Below are 24,581 nucleotides of genomic sequence, written 5' to 3' on the forward strand. Positions count from 1 at the left end.
GCGGGACCAGGATCCATGCTAGGGGTCGGCGGCGATGGGACTAGCGGCGGCGGCGGCACCGGCGGCTTGAATAATGTAGCTCCCCATCACCTCCACCACCATAATGAACTGAACATGGCCAATAATGCGAGCTCTGCCGCCGCCGCCGCCGCTGCCGCCGCCGCCGCCGCGGCTGCCAGTAATAATAATACGAAGAGCAGCAGCGGCGGCGGCGGCGGCGGCGGCGGCGGCGGCGGCGGCAGCGGCAGCGGCAGCAGCAGCAGCTCGTCCGAGTCAGCTCTAAAGGAAGGTGGGAACGCCGAGGTCTTATCCTCCTCCTCTTCCTCCTCCTCCTCCTCTTCGTCTGCCCGGGCCATGGAGACGGGGCTGCTCCCCAACCACAAACTGAAAAACGTTGGCGATTCCCCCGCTGCACCTCCCCACCACCAGCAGCACCACCATCATGCCCACCACCACCACCACCACCACCATCCTCACCATCTCCTCCACCACCATCATGCACTACAGCAACAGCTAAATCAATTCCAGCAGCAGCAGCAACAACATCCAATTTCTAACAACAACAACAGCCTCGTCGTCGTCGGCAGCGGCGGCAGCAACAACGGAGCGGGGGGCAGCGGCGCTGCTGCTGGTGCTGCTGCTGCTGCTGCTGCTGGTGCTTCTGCTCAGCCCAGTCCTGACATGGAGCCCCAGCAACATGGAGGAGGCAAAGACGGTGTTTTGGGAAATCAGGCCGAGACCCAAGCGCAGCAGTTGCTGAGCAAGTCAGGCGAGGAAGAAGAGCTCCCGAATAAAATGGGGGAGCAGATGGGCGGCCGGTACGAGCACCCCAGCCTGGGAGCTTTGGGCGCGCAGCAGCAGCAGCAGCAACAGCAGCAGCAGCAGCAACAGCAACAGCAGCAGCAGCAGCAACAGCAACAGCAGCAGCAGCAGCCGCCCCAAAGCACCGGGAACGGCGGCAGCAGCGGCGGCGGCGGCGGCGGCGGCGGCGGCGGCAATGGTAGCCTCGGCAGCGGTGGCAGCAGCGGTGGCGGCCCCTCCGCGGCGGTGGGGGTCTCGGAGTTTAATAATTACTATGGCAGCGCTCCCCCTGCGAGCGGCGGCACAGGCAGCCGAGCCGGGCCTTGCTTTGATCAACATGGCGGACAACAAAGCCCCGGGATGGGGATGATGCACCCGGCCGCCGCCGCCACAGGGCCCCCCAACAGCATGGACCCCTTGCAAAACTCCCACGAAGGCTACCCCAACAGCCAGTACAACCATTATGCCGGTTACGGCCGGGCCGGCGCGGGAGGCGGAGGAGGAGGCGGTGGCAGTGGCGGCGGCGGTGCTGGAGGAGGAGGAGGAGGAGGAGGAGGAGGAGGTAGTGGAGTAGGAGGAGGAGGAGGAGGAGCAGGAGCGGGAGCAGGAGCAGTGGCGGCGGCGGCGGCCGCAGCGGCGGCAGCAGCAGCAGCAGCGGGAGGCGGCGGCGGCGGCGGCGGCTATGGGGGCTCGTCCTCGGGCTACGGGGTGCTGAGCTCCCCCCGGCAGCAGGGCAGCAACATGATGATGGGCCCTGGAGGAGGCGGCGGCGGCGGAGGAGGCGGCGGCGGCGGCGGCGGAGGAGGAGGCGGCGGCGGAGCTACTAGCCTGGGCAAGGCTGCCGCTGCTGCCAGCTCTGCCGCGGGAGGTTTTCAGCGCTTTGCCGGGCAGAACCAGCACCCTTCGGGGGCCACGCCGACCCTCAATCAGCTGCTGACTTCCCCAAGCCCTATGATGAGGAGCTACGGCAGCAGTTACCCCGATTACAGCGGCAACCCTAATGCCCCAGGCCAGCAGCAGTCCCAGGCGCCGGGAGCGGCGGGGGCAGCTCCAGGAAGCCAGCAGGCAGCAGCGGGCATGGGCATGGGCAAAGATCTGGGCTCCCAGTATGGAACTGCAAACCCCGGCTGGGCAGCGGCACAACAAAGAAATCATCCAGCTATGAGCCCTGGAAACACTGGACAGACCATTAACAGATCCCAGGTAACTACTAGAAAAAACCAGGGCCTTCTTCTAGGGCTTGAAATACACCTAAATATGTAGGCAAGATTTAGTTAGTTTCTTTCTAATTTACTTTTTTTCCCCCCTCTCTTCCCCCCTCCCTTCCACCCCGGGAGGGAGGCGGGGGTAGATTCCTAAAGCCATTTTAACTCCTAGCTGCCTCACTAGAAAATGTTTGGTAACACACAATGTCTGACTCCGATTAGTCCAGGGGCATTAGAAGGTGGTTTCACTGAAGAAATAACAGCTATTTTATGTACACAGTTGATTAACACGTTATTTCCCCCCCTTTTAGCTTTGTCTTATAAAAATGGAAGGGAACAACAAGGCTGTAGAAAGCTGTGGGGGCGACTGAAATCGTTTTTATAATAAATAGTGTTTCTAAAAGCTAGTAAATTCTAGAAGTGGATCTTGACCAGTCTTGTGTATTAAATGCTTTGATCTAGTAAGGCACGAACAGTTCTTTCTTTTTTTACCTGTTTGCTCACATTAGCCTTTTTTTGCTCCTAAGGCTAAAAGTTGGAAATAATGAGGAAAATAGGCTTCCTTGTTGACAATTAAAGTGTTTATTATAGTTGTGGACACCTTACGTGATCATTGTGGAGTTGCTTTTGATTTCTTTTTTGAGTTTGAATGTTTTGGTAGCACAAGCCCCAAATTTCAGTTAGGTTTATGGGAAATATATTAAAGTATTTTGTGTTACATAACACAAATCGTGAGATCCACAATTTGGCATAGAGGTTTCTTGAAACCTGACATTTTAAATGACACACTGACCTCAAGGGCTCCATTTCTAATGAGTGGTACTTGTTTTGATCATTGAATAGGCATATATTTGATGTGCTTAATACAATAATAAGTTACCAGATCACTAGGAAATGGATCATTTTGGAACCTGTTCATATGGGGTTCCTTTTTGGGGGAGTGTTTTTTTTTTGTCACCAGCCAAACCATATAGCTTGATTAGGGAGCGCCCGCACACTTGCTGTTTCTTGCTAGGAGACTGAGCCTAAGACTGACTTGATCTCCTTTGCAAGGTTTGGAATTTGAATTGTGGAGGTAAACTGGCTGTAATAGTCTCCAGACAGCTGCCTCTGAGTTGACATCTAATCTGCCATCTGATTGGCTCCCCTCTCACCATTGGGCATTTAGCACTGCTGATGTAAATAGAAGTGCTGAGCAGTACAGTCACAAAAATTCTTGCAACAAATAATAACTGAGCAGTTTTACTAGCCGATGCAAGGCTAAATACTATTAGGAGTTTAAGTTAAAAGGATTATTATTCATAAATGGGAGGACTAAATGAACATCAACAGAAATCCCTATGCTGTTTGCATTAAGAAAAAAAAACAGCTTTGGTGACTTTGTATTATATGCATTGCTATTATCATAGACTTTGATTTAGAGAAGTGGAATTTTAATAGGAAAATGCTTTATTAGAATATCTTAATATTAAAGCAATACTTATTTTTACTTTTTTACCTTTTTAATGATTTGAGTTGTATCACAGCAGATTTTTATATCTTAGAGTAATCGGATTTTAACCTTGAAGATATAGCAACACTAAAGGTTTAATTTCAGTTGCTTTCATAATTGATTATTTTACACATATGGTTCTCACTTTAGTGTTGAACAACAGAAGACTTTTTATTTGGGGTATTTGTGCAGGAGTTTGGGCTGACTAGTAAATATGCAATGAAGATTGACACAATCATTTGTAAAAATAACATGCTGTAAGGGAAAAGGAATGGACATTCAAGCATTGCTCAAAAAAATTATTATTAATTTCTGTGTGAATCCTCTCCAGTGAAAGCATTCTGCTTCAGTTTTGAAGAAAACAAAAAAAAAATCAAAAGGCACCAGGAGTTAGTTTTCATCTGATTTTTTTTGGTATACCAGATAACTTGAGCTTTAAAAAAAATTTAAATTGCTTACAGGAAATTTTTAAGAAAAACTACATCGTACATTTCCTTTCATTTTTCTTTCTTTGGACTTTTATATATTAGATTGTGGTTTGTTTTTTTTGAGATTAGAATTCTATGTATATAAATGCCATTGCATACAATTTTAATTTTTACCCAGGTCAGTTAGTTTTGGTGAAGTGTTTAAATGATGGTCAGCAAAAAGGGTTGTATTCAAATAAAGATAGTCATCAGAGTGAGAGATAGACTCAACTTAATAAATAATAGTGAGAACTTTTGACAGACCAGACATTGATATTCACAACCTATATATCTTTACAGGAAGATTTTATTTTATGTTAGCATATATTTTCTTTATTCTTGATGGGAAAATAGAAATTTCAAGGATAATAGCTTTTCCCACCTATTTTTCAATGAGAGTTTTACTGATAAAAAGGGTTGTAAGGATGTTACATGGATATAATTTCATAAAAGCAAGCTGACAAAGCAAATCTGTTTTTAAAGAGATAGCTTAAAATTAATAGCTTTTAGAAGCTAGAAACAACTCTACTGTAATAGAGACAGATGTAGATACATGTTACTTCTGAGTGCTATTCATGGCAGAAATTACAAGTATTTTATTTTTATTGGAATGAAAATAAATTCATCGTATTATTAGTATGTCTCTTGGGAATACTTTAAAATTATATGTGGATATATATGTATGTTGTATACTAATTCACACTGAAAATATAGTTATGGCATTATGACTTGTCTCCTGGCTACAGATTTCTTTTAAGGGTGTCTTGTAAGGATTCTAGCAAGGACTGCTCTTTAGTATTTCGTATGATGTTTATAATAAGTCATTTGTCATATTATATACATGTTATAAAATATATTAAGCTAAATTGTGTTATGATGAAAATTTCTTATGGCTTCTAATTGGTACTTTAGTTTCATTTTTGTTTTTAGCAAAATGGATTTTGTGTGGCATATCTTTTTTTGCTTGGTAGACATTTGTTTCTGGGAGATGCCTTTTTCCAAAAAGTAAAATAGGATGTTTTACTATTTAATTGTATTATTAATTTTTTGGATTTCTGTGTGAGAAACTGGATTGATCAGTTTACATAAATGTGGCTATTCCTTCATCCATATACATTAGATTTATGTACTGTCTATATTTGTCTTGGATTTAATTAATGCTAATTTAACTTTAGTTTTATAAAATATAACATGAATCAATAGGAAATCTGCTTTGCTCACTGGGCCTTTTCCTTCATTCCTTCTCACTCCCACACCCTCCCCCATAGAAATAAAAGGTCATCAGTGGGTAGGTCACAATGAGTGAAACTCTGAGGTGGGGACATTTGCCCATTGGTTTTACCAAAAGTATATAGGTTTAGGTGAAAAGATTTCCACCATTAATCCTCTCAATTCCTCATTTTAATATCATGACAGTAAATGCTGAAATGAACTTTTTGCATCTGTTTTTCAGTCATTCAACAAACATTTATTATTTCTTGGTATAGAGAAAAGGAATGGATACTGTAATTCATAGGAGAGGCCTGTTTGGAGTACATGACCCCCTCCCCTAAATTCAAGTCCTCGTAATTAATATGGTATAGTTTCCAGTTATTCAGTACAATATGCCTGGGATAACAACTGTTTCTGGGTCTTTTAATTTTGAGTAAGTGATGTCATTGGCAAAATTTTTCTTTTGATTTTGACCTTTTCAAGTCATATAGCACAAATATTTATGCAGACCTGGCAGTAAATTCCAGGGAACTGATACCCCCACGACTGAGTCTACAATAGGAAATCTTAACTCTTATTTTAGTCTCATTTGTAAATTTGTAGCAGATGAGTGTATGCTGTACCTAATTTTTCTCAAATTCAGGTTACCAGAATAGAAATGATTTCAAAAACCTGTGGCTAGAGCAGTAACTTTTACCTAGGTCCAATGTTGAATACTACCAAGAATGCAGATTTCTTTACATAGGTTTATTATCTTTGTTACTACTAAGAAGTTAGTGCAAATGACACATTCAGTTTTAGATAGAAATCTTTGAAGTTGGTTACTTTCTCAAAGCATATAGCCAAATGTATATTATGACAATTGGTATAAGAATTATTAATAACTTATCAGATTTTAATGGGCGTAGTTTTAAAGGGCATCTTGGAATAGATTTGTATTTTCACTTCTAGTTTTATGCCTTCCTTCTACTTACTGTGTGGAGATAGATAAGTAAAAAAAGTAATTTTCCTGACTTCTTCACCTTAGAAATAGTGATCATCACAATGAAAATAATAAAGGATAATATATAACAGGAAAAAAAAATCCAAACTTAAGTCAAATCTATTTTACTACTCTGCTTACTTCCACTAGGAAGAGGAGGGGGTTAATCAATAATTGTGTAACTTTACCCAATGGAGCTACTTAGTTGCAAGATGGTTTTAAGGATCTGAACTTCAGTTCATTAATGTTAGCATTGATATTTGCCTTTTCCCACATGTCTGCGAGCTTTTATCACTCTTGCCACCAGACTTTTGACAGCTGAACAGTTAATGGGATGGATGGTGCTTTGATCCAAATTTGTGGGAAAGAGGACTCAACACTCCACCTGTGCTTCATTTTCGGATGTGCGTAGATTTGTAAATTTGGGGCTGCTAGCAGGTGTTTGACAGAACTGTCTTATGTTACTTAAAACAACAAATTTATGGAGAATATGGCTGCATATTAATAACACCGAACATCTACTGAGTAATTTTGTTAATGTTTAAGTTTTCAGTATGGATGTTGTAAAGCTGCCTGTGACATAAAAAGGAAAAAAAAAAGAAATCTGTAGTTAATACTTGGGTTGCATAAATGTCTTCAGGATTTTTGGACATGAGGTATGCAGTCTCAGTGCCTGTTCAAATGGGCCATTTATCAGGAGTTTTTTTTTTTTTCCAAAGCAGATTCTCAGTGGATATGTAAAGCAGTGTTACCACACTTGCTGGGGATGCATGCTTAAGGCTTGAGAATCTCAGGCTGTAGCTCCCTGTAGTGTTGAGATGTATGGAGTAGGCAGAACTGCTAACTAACCAGAACATATTTCTGCACTGTAGATATAAGCATTTTATACAATATTGCTTTTTCAATATAGGGGCTATTTACATAAAAGTAATTGTGTGTGTGTGAGTAGGGTTGGTTTGGGTATTTGAATAAATTATAATTTTAAATTTCTGGTATACCTTTGTGATTTAAAAAATCATTCAAAATTTATAAAATAAAATTGGAGATTCAGGGAGTGGATTTTTTTATTTTATTTCATTCTTCCCCTGATGGTGAACCAAATCTCTTTAGAGATGACTCCATAGCAAGAGGGTTATCCTGTCATTTTAATTTAATGTGTCAATATTGTTATTCTGTGACTGAATTAAGTATATGAAACCTACATAAATTCACATGGTATCTTTTCTCTATCTTTCTGTCCAGCAAATTTTGGTTATTTTCTATCTTTAGAAAGCAGAGAGTAATTGTACAACTTTGTTTGATGCTTGTAAACATAAACAGGTTTTTTTTTAAGCGATTGAAACTTTGTTGTGCTTGGGGTCTGATCTTAAAAGAAACAGAAGTCATTTCAGCAAATGACTGATTTTGCTGGTGGCCAGTTATTTCTGACCGGCTTTAAAAAGCCCGCCCCTTACAGCCAGCTTGGGGGAGGGAGGTGCCTTAGCCAGCTTGGCTAGGCTGTTTCTTGACCAAGATGTGAAGCGTGTCACTCACTGGCTAGAACTCAAAAGCCTTTCACATTTGGAAGAGCTGGAGCTTGGGGTCTGTTCGTTTAGCTTTCAACTCTAGAAGCAATCTTGGTCCTTGAGATGGAGCATTGTATAATAGGCCTAGTGGAGGATTCTCAAAAGATAGTTTAAAAAATGTAGACTCTGTTTAACTTGGTGAGAAGAGGAAAATATATTCCTAAGAAAATGTGTAGATTTAAACCTCTGCCTATATTCACAAAAGTTTTATAATAATTCCTCTACATGGAATAGATCTAAAGAGTATTAAAATGCTACCATGTTTAGGGCAAAAAAAGAAAAAAAGCCAGATGGAAGAAATTCACCATTTCTTTGAATGGCATTAAAGAGCTGGATCTCCCCCAAATTTGGGCATATTCACCTATTCTATATACAAATACTGACTCTTTATTAATAAAATTAGATGGATGGCAGCAGAGTCTGGAATAGATATGTCACAGCAAGGCAATCATTTTGAATTAAACTAAGATTCTGCCTCTGCTGACGCTCTTTTGTAAGAGATGCTTCTCGTTTGGGGCCTTGATAAAAGCAGAATCCCGAGAACCAGACAGGAAGTCGTTCCTTATTAGATGACTCTGGAAAGGAAGCCTTATTTGATGAAGATCTAGAAGAAAATCCTAAAACACAATGCCACTTTTATTCCCCTGTAATGGGTTGCTGGAAAAAAATGCCTTTTTTTTCCTTCCCAATCTTCGTATTTCATCGTAATGATATGAGCTGTTAACATATAATAGGTAAAATAATTTGTTTTTATAATCAAGAACCTTTTTCCTCTTCAGTAACAAATAACTTAATTTCTTTCAGAGGAGACACTAGCACTGTAAATGGTCTTCATTCTCACTTTGAAGAAGCCCCAGATCTCTTAGGAAGCAGCACAAATTTTTCATAATTAATTGGTGCTTTATACTGATGTGCTATAAATCATAGGGTCATATTGCTGCCACTGTATTTTGCTGAAACTTTAAGAGATCATGTCTTTTGAATCTGTCTATAGAAACTGCAGAAACCTAAGATTTAGTAGAAAAAACGTTGTGGAATTGAATCATTAAAGTGGTTACTGTGCCCCTCCCCCTTTTTCATTCCCCCCACCCCACCCCAATCTTCAGACTATTTTTTTAGGTTGTACTAACAGGTTGTTGTTGTTTTAAAAACAATTTTCATTTTTTGTGTGTGTGTGTTTTAGATATCTAGGTACATGTATATATGTTCTTTTTCCTGTATTTTCCTGTTACTTCCTTTGCTTTTCCCTCTCTTTCCCAGCTCCCTTTTAGTGGTTTTTGGTTTTTGAAAAACTGTAGGAATGCTTTGCATATAGAAGGCTACTAAAAGATGACTGGTTTCCTAACTTTAAAAAATTGGAGCTTCAAAGGGACTCTTACTTAGATTCAAGTCAGTTTTCTGTTGAATATATTCTTTGTGTAAAACATTGGCATGCTATTTTAGCTGCTGGTGGGGCAGAAATGCAGGCCTGTCTTTCTGCTGTCAGATATGTGCATCAAATTAAAAACCCTTTGCCACAGTGAGTATGAAGAAAATAAACTATTTCTGAGAGTCTGTACTTTAAAAGCTGATTTCTTTTAATGTAAACCTTCCTTTTTTTTTGCCTTCATATCTGGGAGGCAGGCATAGGCTTAATAAGTATCTGTACTAAGATGATTGATCAGCAAGCTTGGTTACATTTATGTACCCAAGTCTGTATTGGGTATTGCCAGTACCAAGAAGGTTTCTCCTAAAAGTGTCCTTATTAGATCTGGAGTCAGAAAGACTTGGGTTCAAATCTTGCCCCGATGACACTTAGCTGTGTGGGCTATTATATTCCATGGGCCATCAGGTTCCTCATTGATAAAATGGGATAACATTGACTGTAATATTTATCTCGTAGAGTTGTTTGAGTTTCAAATTAATGTATAGGAAAGGGTTTTTAAATTTTCAAAATGCTCTCCATATAACTAAATATTTTTGTTATTCCATGTGAAGAATTTCTACATTAAACTCCTACCTGGGTCATAGTCTATTAAAATGATAATGGGATTGTTCTAGTTAGAATTGGTTCATTTGAATGATGTATGATTAGCAATATAGTTGATACAAACTGTGTCCTTTTTTATTTTCAGGGCAAAAGAAGTATATCATAGATGGGTGTTTTGCATTGATTTTTTTTAAACCCTTACCTTCTGTCTTGGAGTCGGCAGAAGAGTGGTAAGGGCTAGGCAATGGGGGTCAAGTGACTTGCCCAGGGTCACACAGCTGGGAAATGTCTGAGTTCAGATTTGAACCTAGGACCTCCTGTCTCTAGGCCTGGTTCTCAATCCACTGAGCTACCCAGCTGCCCCCTTCGCATTGATTTTTAGTAGATGTTTTTCATCTCTAACAATATTCCTCTAGTAATCTTTGCCACAGAAAAGTATAATGCACAAAAAGGAAAAACAGTAAAAATTAAGAGGAGAAAAACTCCTGACTTTTGAATTTTGAATTGTGGGCTCCCACCCCCCCCTTTGAACCTTTAAACAGTGCATAAGAAAAGTTAACAATTATTCCAGATTTAGGCAATTATTTGTGATTTTTTAATGTATTCTGGCAAAAGCACAAATTAGTTACCCTGTGAATACCTGATTCTATATGATGAAAGGAGATAGCTGTGATTAATGTAAAGGATTAAATGTTTTAAAAAATCTTCTAATATCTGTTGTTTTTGTGGTGAGGCCCACTTAATTTTGAAAGAATCATGCATATTTCCAAAATCCTTTCAGAATTTATCATCTAATGTATAAAAACTATAAAGATCAAATTTCTTAATTCAGTGATTGTCTTGATTTATAAAGCCTATTTTGAAATCTTTTAAAAATTTTGACTTCTACTTTATATTTTCTTTAGGAAATTCAAATTTCCCCATGAGTTTTCAATGACACTAAGAACCTCAGAACATTGTCACTTAATTTGGAACAAGCACCTTTCTAATAAAGTAGGTGTCATTTTAAGAAACAAATAGATTATTTATAGTGAGTTTCTACAGATATAAAATCTTATAAATTAAAAAAGAACATTAATGCAAAATAGAATCATAGAGGGTTGGACTGATAATCCAGAGATCTGGGTTCTAATCCTGACTTCCACTTAACTAGATGACTATCATCTTGCTTAAGTTCTTTAATTTCTAGAGGATCTTAGTTTTCTTTTACATAGAATGAAGGCATTGAATGAGATGCTATCTAAGGCCTCCTAAACTCCAAAAATTGATTAATCTTTGGAATTCTCTTGTATGGTATCTAAGCAGTTTATGTAATTTAGACAGCTGAATGGAATAATACTGTAAATAGGTATATTTTATACAGTGTAGGGCTGCTGTGTTTGTTAATCTGACATTTATAATTTTAGGATTAAATTTTAATTTCTTCATCATTATATATATGAGGCATCTATTGTAGTAAGACACTTAGATATGGAGGATTCAAGCATGTAATTCTTGGAATTATCTCAGCCCTTTACAATAGTCATATGGAAGATGGCAATACATTTTTTTAACTGTACATCCTATAATTCTCAAATAGGAGGATGAAGTCTTTTGTAATGTATCATTCAAACCTTGCTCCATGCCATCTTTCCGTCCTCACTGACCTTACCCATTGGCACCTATTAATTAAGAAATATCTGAAAAGTATCAACTGATATTCACACCAAAATTTCATTTTCCTGATGAATTTATTGAGGACTTATAGTATCACCTTCTGTTAGCATATTCAGCCAGAAACATGACTTTTTTGTAGGTAGAAGATCAGAAAAATTTGGAGACTTTTAAATTGGTTTCATGTTGATGGTAATGGCATTCATTTAAAGTCAAGTTTTCTGTTGTGCGGTATTACCTTTAGACAATCCTCAACTAAAGGAAATTGCCTCATACTATTAGTAAGAGGAATTTTGCTTACATGGAAGGTTTCACTGTTGGAAAGATTTAGAGCCAATGGAATGGCTGAGGGCTTAGTAACTTTGCCTAGAGATCTGTGAAAACATGATGAATTTAGTGTTCTTTAGAATGGTAAAGGGATAGTCTTTACTAGTTTTTTGGGGAAGGGACTCAACCTGTGGATGCTCAATCTTTAGAAAAATATGGTAAAATTTAGAGATTGTTTCTAAATCCAGGGAAAGTTACTTCTGCAGTGACATGATGCAATTGTACCTTGTTTGTTGTCTATTCAGAAGAAGCTGATCATATTTGTGAAGTGTTTGTGGATCTTTAGACTTTGCCTTTTTTTTTCCTAAGTAAAAAAACTGAAAGGAGGAAATAAAAATTTCAAATTAATGTCATTAGATGCAGAATAGGCTTACCAACAACAGGCAAAGAAGGCATTGTGTCAGGTGCTGGGTATATCTGGAGAGGCCTAGGGAACTTAACTTGAGTATAGTATTTAAAATATGTGGTGGTTAGTGTTCTACAAAGATGTCTTATTTGAGCATTTTGCAAATTATTATCAATAATAGAATGAGCAATCCACGTGACTTATTTTGGTATTCCTGTAATTTTTTTTGTTTCATTTTCATCTTCCAAAGAGAAATTTGGATGGAATTGTAGTCTGTTATATTCCAGTAGAATTCTTGGTAATTTTGGGTTTGCAAAAAGTACCCATGTCTTGAAAGAATCTTAATATATTTTTAAAATATGTGCTTCAAAATGGAATTTATGTTGTTACCTACCAAAAAGCTTTTAAATAGTGTTTGTTTCTTGGGCTTATCACCAGTTTCAGTCACAATGTTTGCTAAGATTCTGCTTTTTTTAAAGGGTGGTAATACTAGTTTACTTTATTGTCCTACCTGGCTTTTATACAACTGTGCGTGAGTTACCAAAGCCAGAAACAGGCTAAAACATGCTAAGTTGCGCTTTCCCAGGGCCTGTTTCTCTCCTTTCACCCACTATGCGCTGTGTGTGGTGAGACGGGCTCCATGCCTCCTCTTCATTGTGACACTTGACAGGGAGGCAAAAAGCACACAAAAAACCATGGGCATTTTACCTTTTATTCTATAATTAAACTTAATTGGTGGAGCCAAGGAGTGAAAAGCCACTTTGTATGTGGAGAGCTTGGCCTTTAAAAAATGTGAAGTAAGAGCATTAGGCACCAGAGTTGGTGTAATTTCAGCAGAGTTTTGAATTAGCAATGAAAAACTAATTTTTCTTGACAGATGATTTTTATTAGAAACAACTGTACAACCTGAGAAGTGGAGCTTTCTTTGAGTACAAGTTATCTTCTTCTGGTCCTGTGTGTGTGTGTTTTCTTTCCAGTATTTGTATGTGTGTGTTTTCCAGTCCCCATGCATGTGTTTTTCCAGCATTTGCACATGTGTGTTTTCCAGTGTTCATGTGTTTTCAGTATTTGTATGTATGTTTTACAGTCTGTTTTTTAATGTGTGCGTTTTTCAGTCTTTATATATGCTTTCCAGTATTTGTATATGTGTTTTACAGTCTTTGTGTGTTTTACTCATTTGTATGTGTTTTCTAGTATTTGTGTTTTTTCCACTTTGTGTGTGTTTTTTAGTATTTATGGGCATATGTGTGTTTTTTAAGTATTTGTGTGCTTTCTGGTATGTATTTGTGTTTCTAACGTGTTTTTAGCATGTGTTTTCCAATATTTGTGTGTGTGTGTGTGTGTGTGTGTGTGTGTGCTTTCCAGCATTTGTGTGTTCTAGAGCTGAGAACCTGTCTCAAAGGGCATCATGCCCTGTTGAGGTATTTGGCTAAATTGGCCCTCAGTTCGTTAAAGTGGCGCTCCCAGCATCTTGTTGGGGAGGGGCTGCAGTGGGGGTGGGGGGAGGGGGCGAATGGAGAAGGGACCTGACCAGTTCAGGGAAGCTCCCAGCCGGGGTTTGATTGGCGGGGGGAGTGAGCCCATTGGGGGGAGTGGGGGAGGGGAATCGGTAAAAGTTTCACACTGGAAGCAAACTGGTTAGTTTGCATGGTGTCACATGATCAAAATATTTTTCCCTTCGCTGCTGCCAGAAGCTATCTATTGCTTTTCAACAATCTCACTTGTTGGGCATCATGCCAAGATGTTTAAGACAGCCCCTTACGTGAGCTGTTCCATTCTTAACCTCTTTGACTGAAGTGCCATGACCTTCACATATGCAGATTAGCCATGTGCTCTGTGAATTGAAACTTGCTGCCTCAGGAAGAAAGGGTTTTTCTTTTTTATTCCTCTGGGAACTTGACAGCCATTCATCCCTGACCTGGGCAGAGGTAATGCCAGGAAATTGGATTCAAATGGAATGCGTAGAGATAACACATGGAGGCAGTATATGGGCAGACATGGAAGCTTCTCCTACCTAGGAGGGGATAAAAAAACAAACTCAGCTGATGTGGAGGATCAGAAAAAAACCCAAGTTCTGAAATTTGTGGTTTCCTTTTAGAGCCCATCTCATCAATTTTCATTCCATTTTTACCTACCTACAACTGACCCTCCCCTCCCCCAAACCCTTACCTTCTGCCTTAGAATCAATTGATTCTAAGACAGAAGAGTAGTAAGGAGGGGTTGTGACTTGCCCAGGGTCACACAGCTAGGAAAACAAACTCTACTTACTTGGTTTTAAGCAATCATGATTGAACCTTTGTTTTCATTTATTTGTTATTTATTTTTTAATATTATAAACACTTGTATACTTAATGCAGGGGAAACATGTTTATTTCTGAGATAAAAAGTATAATAAATAAGAAGTATTTTTTTTGTTTGTTTCTGGAAGAATATGCATTTTCCTGTTTTTCTGCTGAAAATTGAAAATGAATTCTGTTGAGGAGAGGTCCCATTTGTGCAGTTGTACAAATTCTAGTTCAGATGGATCAATAAACAATTATTGGATGATATGATTTTTGAAATTTGAGGTGAAACCCATATTTGCATAATTTGAGCATTATTATCAAATTGAGGTGTTTTTTTAAACCCATATCCTTGATCTTAGAATCAATACTTGTATTGGTTCTAAGGCAGAAGAGTGGTTAAGGGCTAGGCCATTGGGGTTAAGCCACTTGCTTGGGGTCCCACAAAAAGGAAGTGTCTGAGGCCACTTTTAGAACCCAGAACCTGGCCTCCAGGCCTAGTTCTCTATCCCTTCAACTACCTACCTACCTCCTCTCTGAAATGAGTTCTAAAGTGGTATAAGCAGAGTTTTTATTTGTAACCTCTTACTAACTTGAAGCATGTTTATATTTGCCTTGTAAATAAAAACCCTAACAAATTAAATAAAATTTCCAGTATAAGTATATATGATAAGCTATAGATGAGATTTGGATGGCGAGGTGCAATGCGCATTTGAAGAGTAGCTCTAGCCAATCAGTGGTCTGTCCAGCATTCAGCTCCTCTCATGGCTCTGGTGATCTGTACATCCTGGATGTCTCGCCGCGGACAAGGATGTAGTCAATGAGATGCCAGTTTTGATCTTGGGTGCATCCACGTTGTTTTATATTTGTTCGCCATTCTGAACACAGTGTTCGTGATGGTGAGTTCGAACTCTGAGCATTTGCTGAGTAGCAGTAGGCCGTTGTTGTTCATTTTGCCCATGCCGTGTTTGCCGAGCACTCCTCTCCATCTTTCATGGTCCTGGCCAACGCGGGCGTTGAAGTCTCCCAGTAGTATCAGCTTGTCATTTGTGGGCACTGAGTGCAGGACGGCACTCAGGTCAGAGTAGAACTGCTCGATGGTCTCCTCTGTGCTGGTCAGTGTTGGGGCATACGCGCTGATGATTGTGGCATACCGGTCTTTGCTGAGAGGCAAACGGATCTTCATGAGCCTCTCATTGACGCCCACAGGCAAGTCTGGCAGCTGTTTGAGCAAACTGGTCTTGATGGCCAGGCCAACCCCGTGGATTCTGCCTTCATTTGAGGCTCTGCCTTTCCAGAAGAAGGTGTATCCAGTGGTGGGTTCGCTGAGTGATCCCTTTTCTGATAAGCGTGTTTCGCTTAAGGCTGCGATGTCGATGTTATATCGTGCCAGTTCTTTACCGATTAGAGCTGTTCTTCTCTCAGGTCTTGGGGTATTCTCTCTATCAAGTAATGTCCTGATGTTCCATGCTCCTAGTAGGAGATGCTTTGTATTTTTTCTTTGATTTCGACCGCATAAAGGGGATGACCTGCCAGTCGCGGTGTGCTGACCGGGTGTTTGTAGGGCAGGCAATGCTTGGGACACCTTTTCTAGTCCCCTCCCTTGATTAGGGTGAGCAGTGCTGTCCTAGAGAGGGCTGCTCAGTTGCCCAGGATGCTGTCGAACGTCCCTACTGCCCACAGGGCCGAGCAACCACTGGTCCATGGGCCGCCTATGTGCAGGATCGTGACTACAACTGCCAGTGGTCACCTCCACCTGTTGCATCGTCACTACCCCATTGCCGGGGTTAGGATAGATGAGTGTGCACAAAGATACTTGTGTGTGAAGGAGATTTAAGTGGAAAAGCCGATGCACAGAGACAGTCCCAGCCTGGGTCCAGTGGCACGAAAAGTCGTGACACCTGGAGACTTCCTCAGCTGCATTGGATGGCCGTGTTGTCTTTTGTGCTCCAACACACCCTGAGCACTCCACAGTGCTTTGCTGCATCTCCATCTCAGCTGTTGAACCTTCTTGTTGGTTTCTTCCTCCTGTTCCACCGAAGCAGTCCTCACATGCTGGGTGAGCAAAGCCCTAGTTCACCAGGGGTCCACGACGACTTGATGGCTACCCTCACAAGGTTTGGCCGGCCTGTCGAAGCTGTTGCCCGGGGTGTGGCTGCTGCCGCATGCTAGCAGCTACTGGGAACTACCAGTGAGAGCTGGGTGTCAGGTGGGGGTCAGAGGCTGGAGAGCTGCCTTAGGAGGGCATGACAAGCCCTCCATACCAGAGATACTACCCCTCTCTGAGCTTCTCATACACCCCATAGATGAGATTACATATGCTGAAAAAAACCTTTTCCTTGTAAACATAATGATGGGATTATATTGGCCCTTTACTGAGTTTCTCCTCAAAACTCATCCCCCTGTCTTTAATCTCCCTCAGTTACCAATTTTAATTTACAACTGAAAGATGATTCTAAGAGTTGGATTCCTTCTTCCGGATGGCAGTCTCCCTAGAACACAAAAGATCTTTCCTATCCATCCTAGGGTAGGGGATTGGGGAGGCATAGAAACCTTACTATTTCTATTTGGTGGAATAGATTTTCCTAAAAGCTTCTCCCCTCCCCTCCCCCCACCCCAGTCTTTTGAGTTTAGCTTTTTGTTTTTGATGGGGGTGGGGACCAGACTAGAGATTTCATTGATTTAGAGTAGGTGGTGGCTAAATGCCTTCCTTTTTTGCAGATCAGTCACTTCTGTGTAATTTACATTCTTAGTCAATTGCCTGGAGGCACTTAGGGGTTGACTGGCTTAGGGGCACTCATCTAGTATTTGTTTGTGTCCCAGGGAATCTTCAGAACTCCAGTATTACAATTCTAGCAAAACTAAGTCCTTGATAAATTGAAGAGTATAATTAAGGTCTCCTAGGCTGTAAGCTCCACAAGAGTTGGGACCTTATGATAACTCAACTTTAGAACTTCAGAATTCTGTGATATCATAATATAATGTAATATAATATAACATAACATAATATAATACAATATAGCACAATATAATATATAATGTTATATAAATATATAATGTAATATAAAATATAACAATATAGGGGGCAGTTGGGTAGCTCAGTGGATTGAGAGTCAGGTCTAGAGATGGGAGGTCCGTCCTAGGTTCAAATTTGGCCTCAGACACTTCCTAGCATTGTGACCCTGGGCAAGTCACTTAACCCTCATTACCTAGCCTTTACCACTCTTACTACACAGTATTGATTCCAACATAGAAGGTGAGGACTTAAACATAAATCAATAAATAAGAATATAGCAATATATAGAATATAACATTACATATAATAAATATATAAACATATATATTAAAAAACTCTTACTTCCTGTCTTATAATCAACACTTTGAAGAGAGGTGAGGGCCAGGCATTTAAGTGAGTAGTCCAGGTTACAAAGCTAGGAAATGTAGATCAGATATGAACCAGGGAACTTCTGCTTCCAGACAGATCTGGCTCTCAATTCACTGTTACCTACTGTGCCTTGCACCCAGTACTTTTTTTTTTTAAATACTTCCCTTCTATCTTAGAATCAATTCCATGTATTGGTTCCAAGGTGGAAGAGTGGTAAGGGCTAGGCAGTGAAGGTAAGTGACTTAACCAGGGTCACAATTCTAGGAAGTGTCTGAGAACAGATTTGAATCCAGGACCTCCTGTCTTTTCTATCCACTGAGCCACCTAGCTGTCCCTGGTAATACTTTCTGAAAATTGATCATCAGGGATTTACATCTGTAATTGTTTGGTCATATTCAGAGGCTTCATATTATTGTTAGCCAATGACGGGCACATGATAGATATGCCACAAGTGCCAGGTTTGAGTTGTTAGTAAACATTTAGTCTATCTATTGGGATACAAAATTTAGGGACAAAAACCAGTTCTTGCTTATTGACTTGTCTATAATAAATCCTGGTAATAAAGTCAGATTTTTAAAAAATGGTAGGGGAGAAGGATTAGATACCCATTGGATCATAGATCTGTGGCCAGAAGTGACCTAGCAACACTTTTCCATCTGCCTCAGATGATGTGACAAACTTGACAATCAAGGAACTTAGGTAACTAGTCCAAGGTCACATAATTCTATAAACATCACAGGTGGGATTTGAACCTTGGAGTCTTTCGGACACTATAATCTGTATTTTTTGTTTCTTATTTTTAAAATTAAAATTTCTTGTGACTTAATCAATTTTAACATATACAAACATTTCAATATAAAAAAGATAAGAAACAGGCTTGCATAAGAAATTTGTGAACCCTTATGATTATTTTGATTTTTTAAAGCATACTATATATTACATTTAATAAGATAGTACTAAAAGTGCTTTTGTTTGTGTCCCTTTCTGTATTTTTTAATTATGTGCATTAAAAAAAAGCTTTATTTTTTGGGAAGTGTTTATACCTACTAACTTGTCCTATCGTATAGTATATATATATATATATATATATATATATACCCACACATACATACACACATACATGCAATTTGCATATGTGTGTGCATATGTGTATACATATATATGCACATACTAAATGAACATATTGGTCATGTCTGAGAATGCATCTCTCACTTTGTAGCTATAGATCAGCGATGGCAAATCTTATAGAGAAGGTGTACCATGCCCCTCCCTATTTCCTTAGAGACTAAGTGCTCTGGCCCGCCCTCCTTCATCCCAGACAGGGGAAGAAGTGTTCCTATTGGACAGCTGGACAGAGGGGTGGGTGAAGTGAAAAATGGTACTCAGCAAAATGGAGAGGGAGAAGGAAGCAGCTCTTCTGAGTCCCTCTACCTTTCTAGTAATGAACTCAGGGTCTGGGTAGGGAAACAATATGCCCACAGAGTGCTCAGTGTGCCCTTTTTTGGCATACATGCCATAGGTTTGCCATCTTAGCTCTAGACCATTAAAACTCTGTCTAAAGGTGAGAAATCTTTTTTCATCACCAGTTCTTTGAAGTAATTATCATTCACAGCTTTTCATCAGTTGGGATGTCCTAAGTTTTTCCTTTCCATGTTGTTTTCATAGAATTTCTTCTCTTGGTTCTGAGCAGTTTACTTTGGATCAGTATTAACAAATATTCCTGTGTTTTTCTGAATCTTGTCAACAGTCATACATTTTGAGGTATACTAATCTACTACATTCTTATAATTTCCAGTTGTTGAGTATCTAAAATTGTTGTTCTTGTTTCTCAAACATAATGTTATGTTGCATTATTTCTGGATTTTATTTAGTTTTCTATTTTACTAATCAATTTAACCATTTAAAAAACTATACCAAATAGGTTTGATCATTACTGCTTTAGAGTATAATTTGACATCTGGTATTCTTGGATTTTTCATTTCTGTTTTTAAATGTTTTTCTCTGAAGATTGCTGACCTTTTTGTTTCTCCATGAACTTTGTTGTTATTTTGTTTAGTTCTATAAAGTAAACCTTTTGGTAGTTTGGTGTGGCATATAATCCATAAATTAATTTATCTAATATTGTCATTTCAGATATATTGGCAACATACAACAATAAAAAATATCTTTCTAATTATTCTAGCTTTTCTTTTTATTTAATTTATACCTTATTTGTTTTGTAGTTATTTTGAATGGGCTTTTTTTCTATTAGTTCCTGTCAGATATTGCTAGTGATGTATTAAAATTATGTGTTTTTTTAATATTCTTATTAAAATTTTAAATTATTTAATTTAACTTTTTGCATCAACATTTAGAGTTTAATAAAACCATTATTTTTTTATGTAAATAGCAATAACTTGGTTTCCTGTTTGCCTATTCCCTCAATTTTGTTCCTTATAATTATAGCTAGCATTTCCTAGAATTATATTAAGTAATAGTGGTGACAGTGAACAGATGCCCTTGTTTTACCTCTGATCTTACTGGAAAGGCCTCTACTGTTTCTACATTACAGAAATATGCTACTTACTTGGGGTGTTTGTTTTTTTTTTAGATCTATCATTTTAAAAATATATAACATATAATATACGTGTGATTTGTTACAAATATGCAGTAAATTATAATAAATAAGCTTTGTCCAAGAGAAATAAATTCTTAGCTATGTCTCTACACCTGTCCCTCCCCTAGAAAGCAGGTAATGAGATAAAAGTTTTATATATAAAATCATATAATACCTAATTCCCTGTTAATCATGTTGTGAAAGAAGACACATATTGTGTAAAGTAGTTGAAAATTCACAGAGGAAAAAAAGTGGAAAAAGGGTTTGTTTCCATCTGCATTCCTTTTATGGGTGAACATCATTTTTAGTCATGAGTCCCTTGGAATTGTCCTACATCCTTGTCTTGTTGATAATAGTTAATTCATTCATCATACATTATTGATGTTACTATGTGTAATATTCTCCTGGTTCTGCTTCCTTCACTTTTCATCACTACATTTAAGTGTTTCCAGTTTCTTTTTGTGATCATTTTGTTTTTTTCTTATTGTGATGGAATATTATTTATCTTAAATTTATCTTATTTTTTATCTTATCTTAAAAGGAAAAATCTATTTAGCTTATTTTTTTATCTTAAAAGGAAAAATCTATTATGCTTTCTAGTGTTTTTTTAAAACAATTAAGTGTTGTATTTTGTCAAAAGCTCTTCACCTTTTGATTTATAATCATGAGATTTTTGTTGTTTTATTAGTTAGATGACCCTAGGATGTTTATAATTTTCCTAATATTTAACCAGTCCTGCATTCCTATATAACTCTAACCTTTTTATAGAAAGTATTATTTTGAATATGTTGCTATGGCTGCTTTCCTAATATTTTTCCATCGTTTTTGCATGTGTTTTTTCCATTTTTCCCCTCTCAATTAATGCCTTGACAGAGGAAGAAAACATTCAAAAGGGTTATTGGTGAATCAGAGTAGAAACAGAGTAGAAACAAATAGGCGGAAGGTTGGTGAGCCCAAAAGCAGAGTATTATACCTGGGAGGAAAAGAAACTTGGATAGACATGGGTTGATGATCAGGACAGAATGGAAAAGAGCAGTAAATGGGAGAGAACTCCGAGTTGGGTTCTGGTTCTGCCATTTTGTAACCCTGGCCACGTCACTTAACTTTATTTTCTTCATCTGTGAAAATAAAGAAATTAGATGAGGTCATTTTTTTCCTACGTCTCAGATTTCTTGATTCTGTGATGTAGTGGAAAGAAAACTGTAGTCTGAGTCAGGAGTTTAAATTTCACTTCTGCTACTCACTTCCTTTGTGATCTTGGCTGAGTCCCTTTATATTGAGAGGCTTCTGTTTTCTTTCTCTGTAAAATGGGAAAGTTGGACTATATGGTTTTTAAGATTCTTCCCAACCCTAAATCTCTGGACCTCAATGTCAGTGCCACAGAAAGTAATCCAAGGGTTATGGTGAGACGACATTGTAGGCATTTAAAAAATAAGTGAGATGATAGACTATGTAAATAGGAGCATAATTTTCCTTCCAGTATTTACTGGCGCACCATTCTGAATGCAACAACTGAACAGGGAAGGGAAGAGCCACAGAAATGAATGAAGAATTGGAAATTAACATTTAAGAGTTATAAATAAGCTGAGATTCTACTGCTTGGAGAAAAGAAGGTTGTGAATTATATTAGTATTAATAGTCCATCATATTAAAGATTCTTGAACAATAGATAATGCCCAGGAATTTTTCATGGCTGTTGTAGACTAGAGAAGACAAAACTGACTCAAACCATGCCATGAAAGAATTAAAGTTGGGTACAAAAGAATTTTCTGACTGTGAATGTTTGGATTGAGTTATCAAAGAGGGTTATTCTGTCATTCATGGCTTCTTAACTCTTTTGGTGTCATGGAGCTAAAGTCCAGTAAAATCTAGAAATGCCTTCACATAATAATATCTTAATATGCAGAAAATAAAGTACAAGATGAGTAATAATTAACTAATAATAATAATAATTATTATTTTTTATATTATTTTTTAATAATAAAATATTATTATAATAATAATTTAAAAAACCATTTCTAGATGTTTAGAAAATTTAGATTGATGTTGAATGGGGACTTAAGTGAAGGCCTCTTTGAAGTTGGGTAGTGGTTTGAACAGTGATGCAAATGATCTCACATGGTCATTTATGAATAGTGATTTGAGGAGTAAGGAGGCAATATAAATATCGCTATAAAAGGAATAGAGAATAAGGGAAATAGGGGCCAGATAATCAATGCTGACATGATTAAGCATTGGAGAGAACGTAAGTCACAGAAAGAGATGAGTGGAATTTTCTATTACTTAATGAAGCTGACCATATTATATTATTCATAATAATATTATTATTCAATATGATACTCATTGTGTCCTGAGTGAAAATAGCTTCTTTAAAAGCACCATAATGAATGAGATGGTTAAATGCTTAAACATAAAAATGAAAAAACAAAATGCATGTAGCTTTTTCCGGGACATGAATCAAATAGAAGAGAATTAGGACTCTTCCATCCATTTATCTGCCATATGTTAGGAAACATTGGGGCAGCCACATCCCTGCCACATCTAACTTGTCTCCCAAGATAATTTTGCCTTTTTTTTTTTTAATTTTGGAACTTTGACCTAGTAATCCTAGACCAACTGGAGATAACAAAGGTGTTGGAATGGTTTATGCTGAGAATCTCTTTGTCTGCCTGACCAAGCGGGTCGTTTAGGTCTCCTTTAGGATGCTATTTTCCCCTTCATCTTTCTACTTTTTCATTTCAGGTTTTGCATTTTATAAACAAAAATCACTTGGTATGTTTTGATTTTTGCAAAAATCTTAACTTAGAGACAGTGCAGTGTTTTGTAAAAATAATAACCAGAAAACTATAAAAATAATAAGTAAATGAATTGATTATGGAGTTATAAACTGATTAGATACTCTGACACTGTCTAATATCTGCTTCCAACTCCAGTTCTTTCTCAAACCAGCTTCTCTTCTTATCTCTAAACTAATATAACAAGCCTTAATTTCTAATATCATTCTTATAGTTTGGAATTTGAATTGAATTTGAATGTGGAGTCATTGGACCTTGAGTTCAAATCATAGCTCTGCCCCCTGGTCCCTGTGTGACCTCAGACATGTGATTTGCCCTCTCTGGGCTTAGTTTCCCATCTCATTTGTGAAAACAAGGGGTTAAACTAAATGATCTTGAATCTCCTATTGGTCTCTAGGTTTGTGGTTCTTTTATCTGAAGGACTTTATCCCATTTTCACAGGGGGCATTTATTTTTCCCTTAATAAATGTTTATTTCTTTCCTTCTCTTTAGTGATTTCATTTTTTTAAACATTATTTTATTTGGTCATTTTCATACATTGTTCATTAGAAACAGATCATTTTCTTTTCCTCCCCCCAACCCCCCACCCCCACCCCTTCCCTAGGGATTTGTCTGGGTATCACATGTGTCCTTGCTCCGAACCCATTTCCTTGTTGTTGGTATTTGCATTAGGGTGCTCATTTAGCATCTCTCCTCAATCATGTCCCCTCAACCTCTGTAGTCAAGCAGTTGCTTTTCCTCGGTGTTTTTACTCCCTCAGTTTGTCCTCTGCTTGAGGATAGTTTTTTTTTTTCTCTCGTAGATCGCTGCAGGTTGTTCAGGGACATGGTAAAGCCATTACTGGAGAAGTCCATTACGTTCTCTTGTACCACAATGTGTCAGTCTCTGTGTACAATGTTCTCCTGGTTCTGCTCCTCTCACTCTGCATCACTTCCTGGAGGTTGTTCCAGTCTCCATGGAATTCCTCCACTTTTTAGTACAATAGTATCCCATCACCAACATATACCACAATTTGTTCAGTCATTCCCCAATTGAAGGGCATCCCCTCATTTTCCAATTTTTGGCTACCACAAAGAGCGCAGCTATGAATATTCTTGTACAAGTCTTTTTACATAGGGGGCATTTATAATAATAATAAAATATGGGTTTGAGGATTGTTTCAAGTGACCCTTGCCATGTCCTTGAAAGAAATGATGTTCTTATATTGGAATTAAATAGGTGTTTTTGTTTTTTTCCCATCCTTCCTATTCCAGTCACTTTCTATGTTTGTTCAGTTGTTTTTCAGGTCTGTTCAACTCTTCATGACCCCATTTGGGGTTTTCTTGGCAAAGATACTGGAGTGGTTTGCCATTTCCTTCTCCAGCTCATTTTACAGATGAGGAAACTGAGGCAACCAGGGTTGCCTGACTTGTTCAGGATTACATAGCTAATAAGTGTCTGAGGCCAGATTCGAACTCAGAAGATGAGTCTCTGACTCCAGGCCCAGCAGTTCTATCCATGGCAC

The 24,581-nt window shown here is 38.6% G+C and overlaps 1 protein-coding gene across 11 annotated transcripts in view; it reads left to right on the top strand.

Moving 5' to 3' along the window:
* The first annotated feature begins 228 nt into the window (after positions 1-228).
* The window catches only part of ARID1B (AT-rich interaction domain 1B), a 557,650-nt gene continuing 533,297 nt past the window's right edge, over positions 229-24,581 (top strand). For 10 of the 11 annotated variants that reach the window (XM_056818981.1, XM_056818980.1, XM_056818986.1 and 7 more), the window contains exon 1: positions 229-2,004. In XM_056818981.1, the coding sequence (XP_056674959.1) occupies positions 355-2,004 (1,650 nt within the window). In that variant the 5' untranslated portion in view covers positions 229-354. The remainder of the gene's footprint in view (positions 2,005-24,581) is intronic. The other variant, XM_056818982.1, reaches the window with a different exon arrangement.

The sequence above is a fragment of the Monodelphis domestica genome, chromosome 2 (assembly GCF_027887165.1).
Source record: "Monodelphis domestica isolate mMonDom1 chromosome 2, mMonDom1.pri, whole genome shotgun sequence".
Classification (NCBI taxonomy): Eukaryota; Metazoa; Chordata; class Mammalia; order Didelphimorphia; family Didelphidae; genus Monodelphis; species Monodelphis domestica.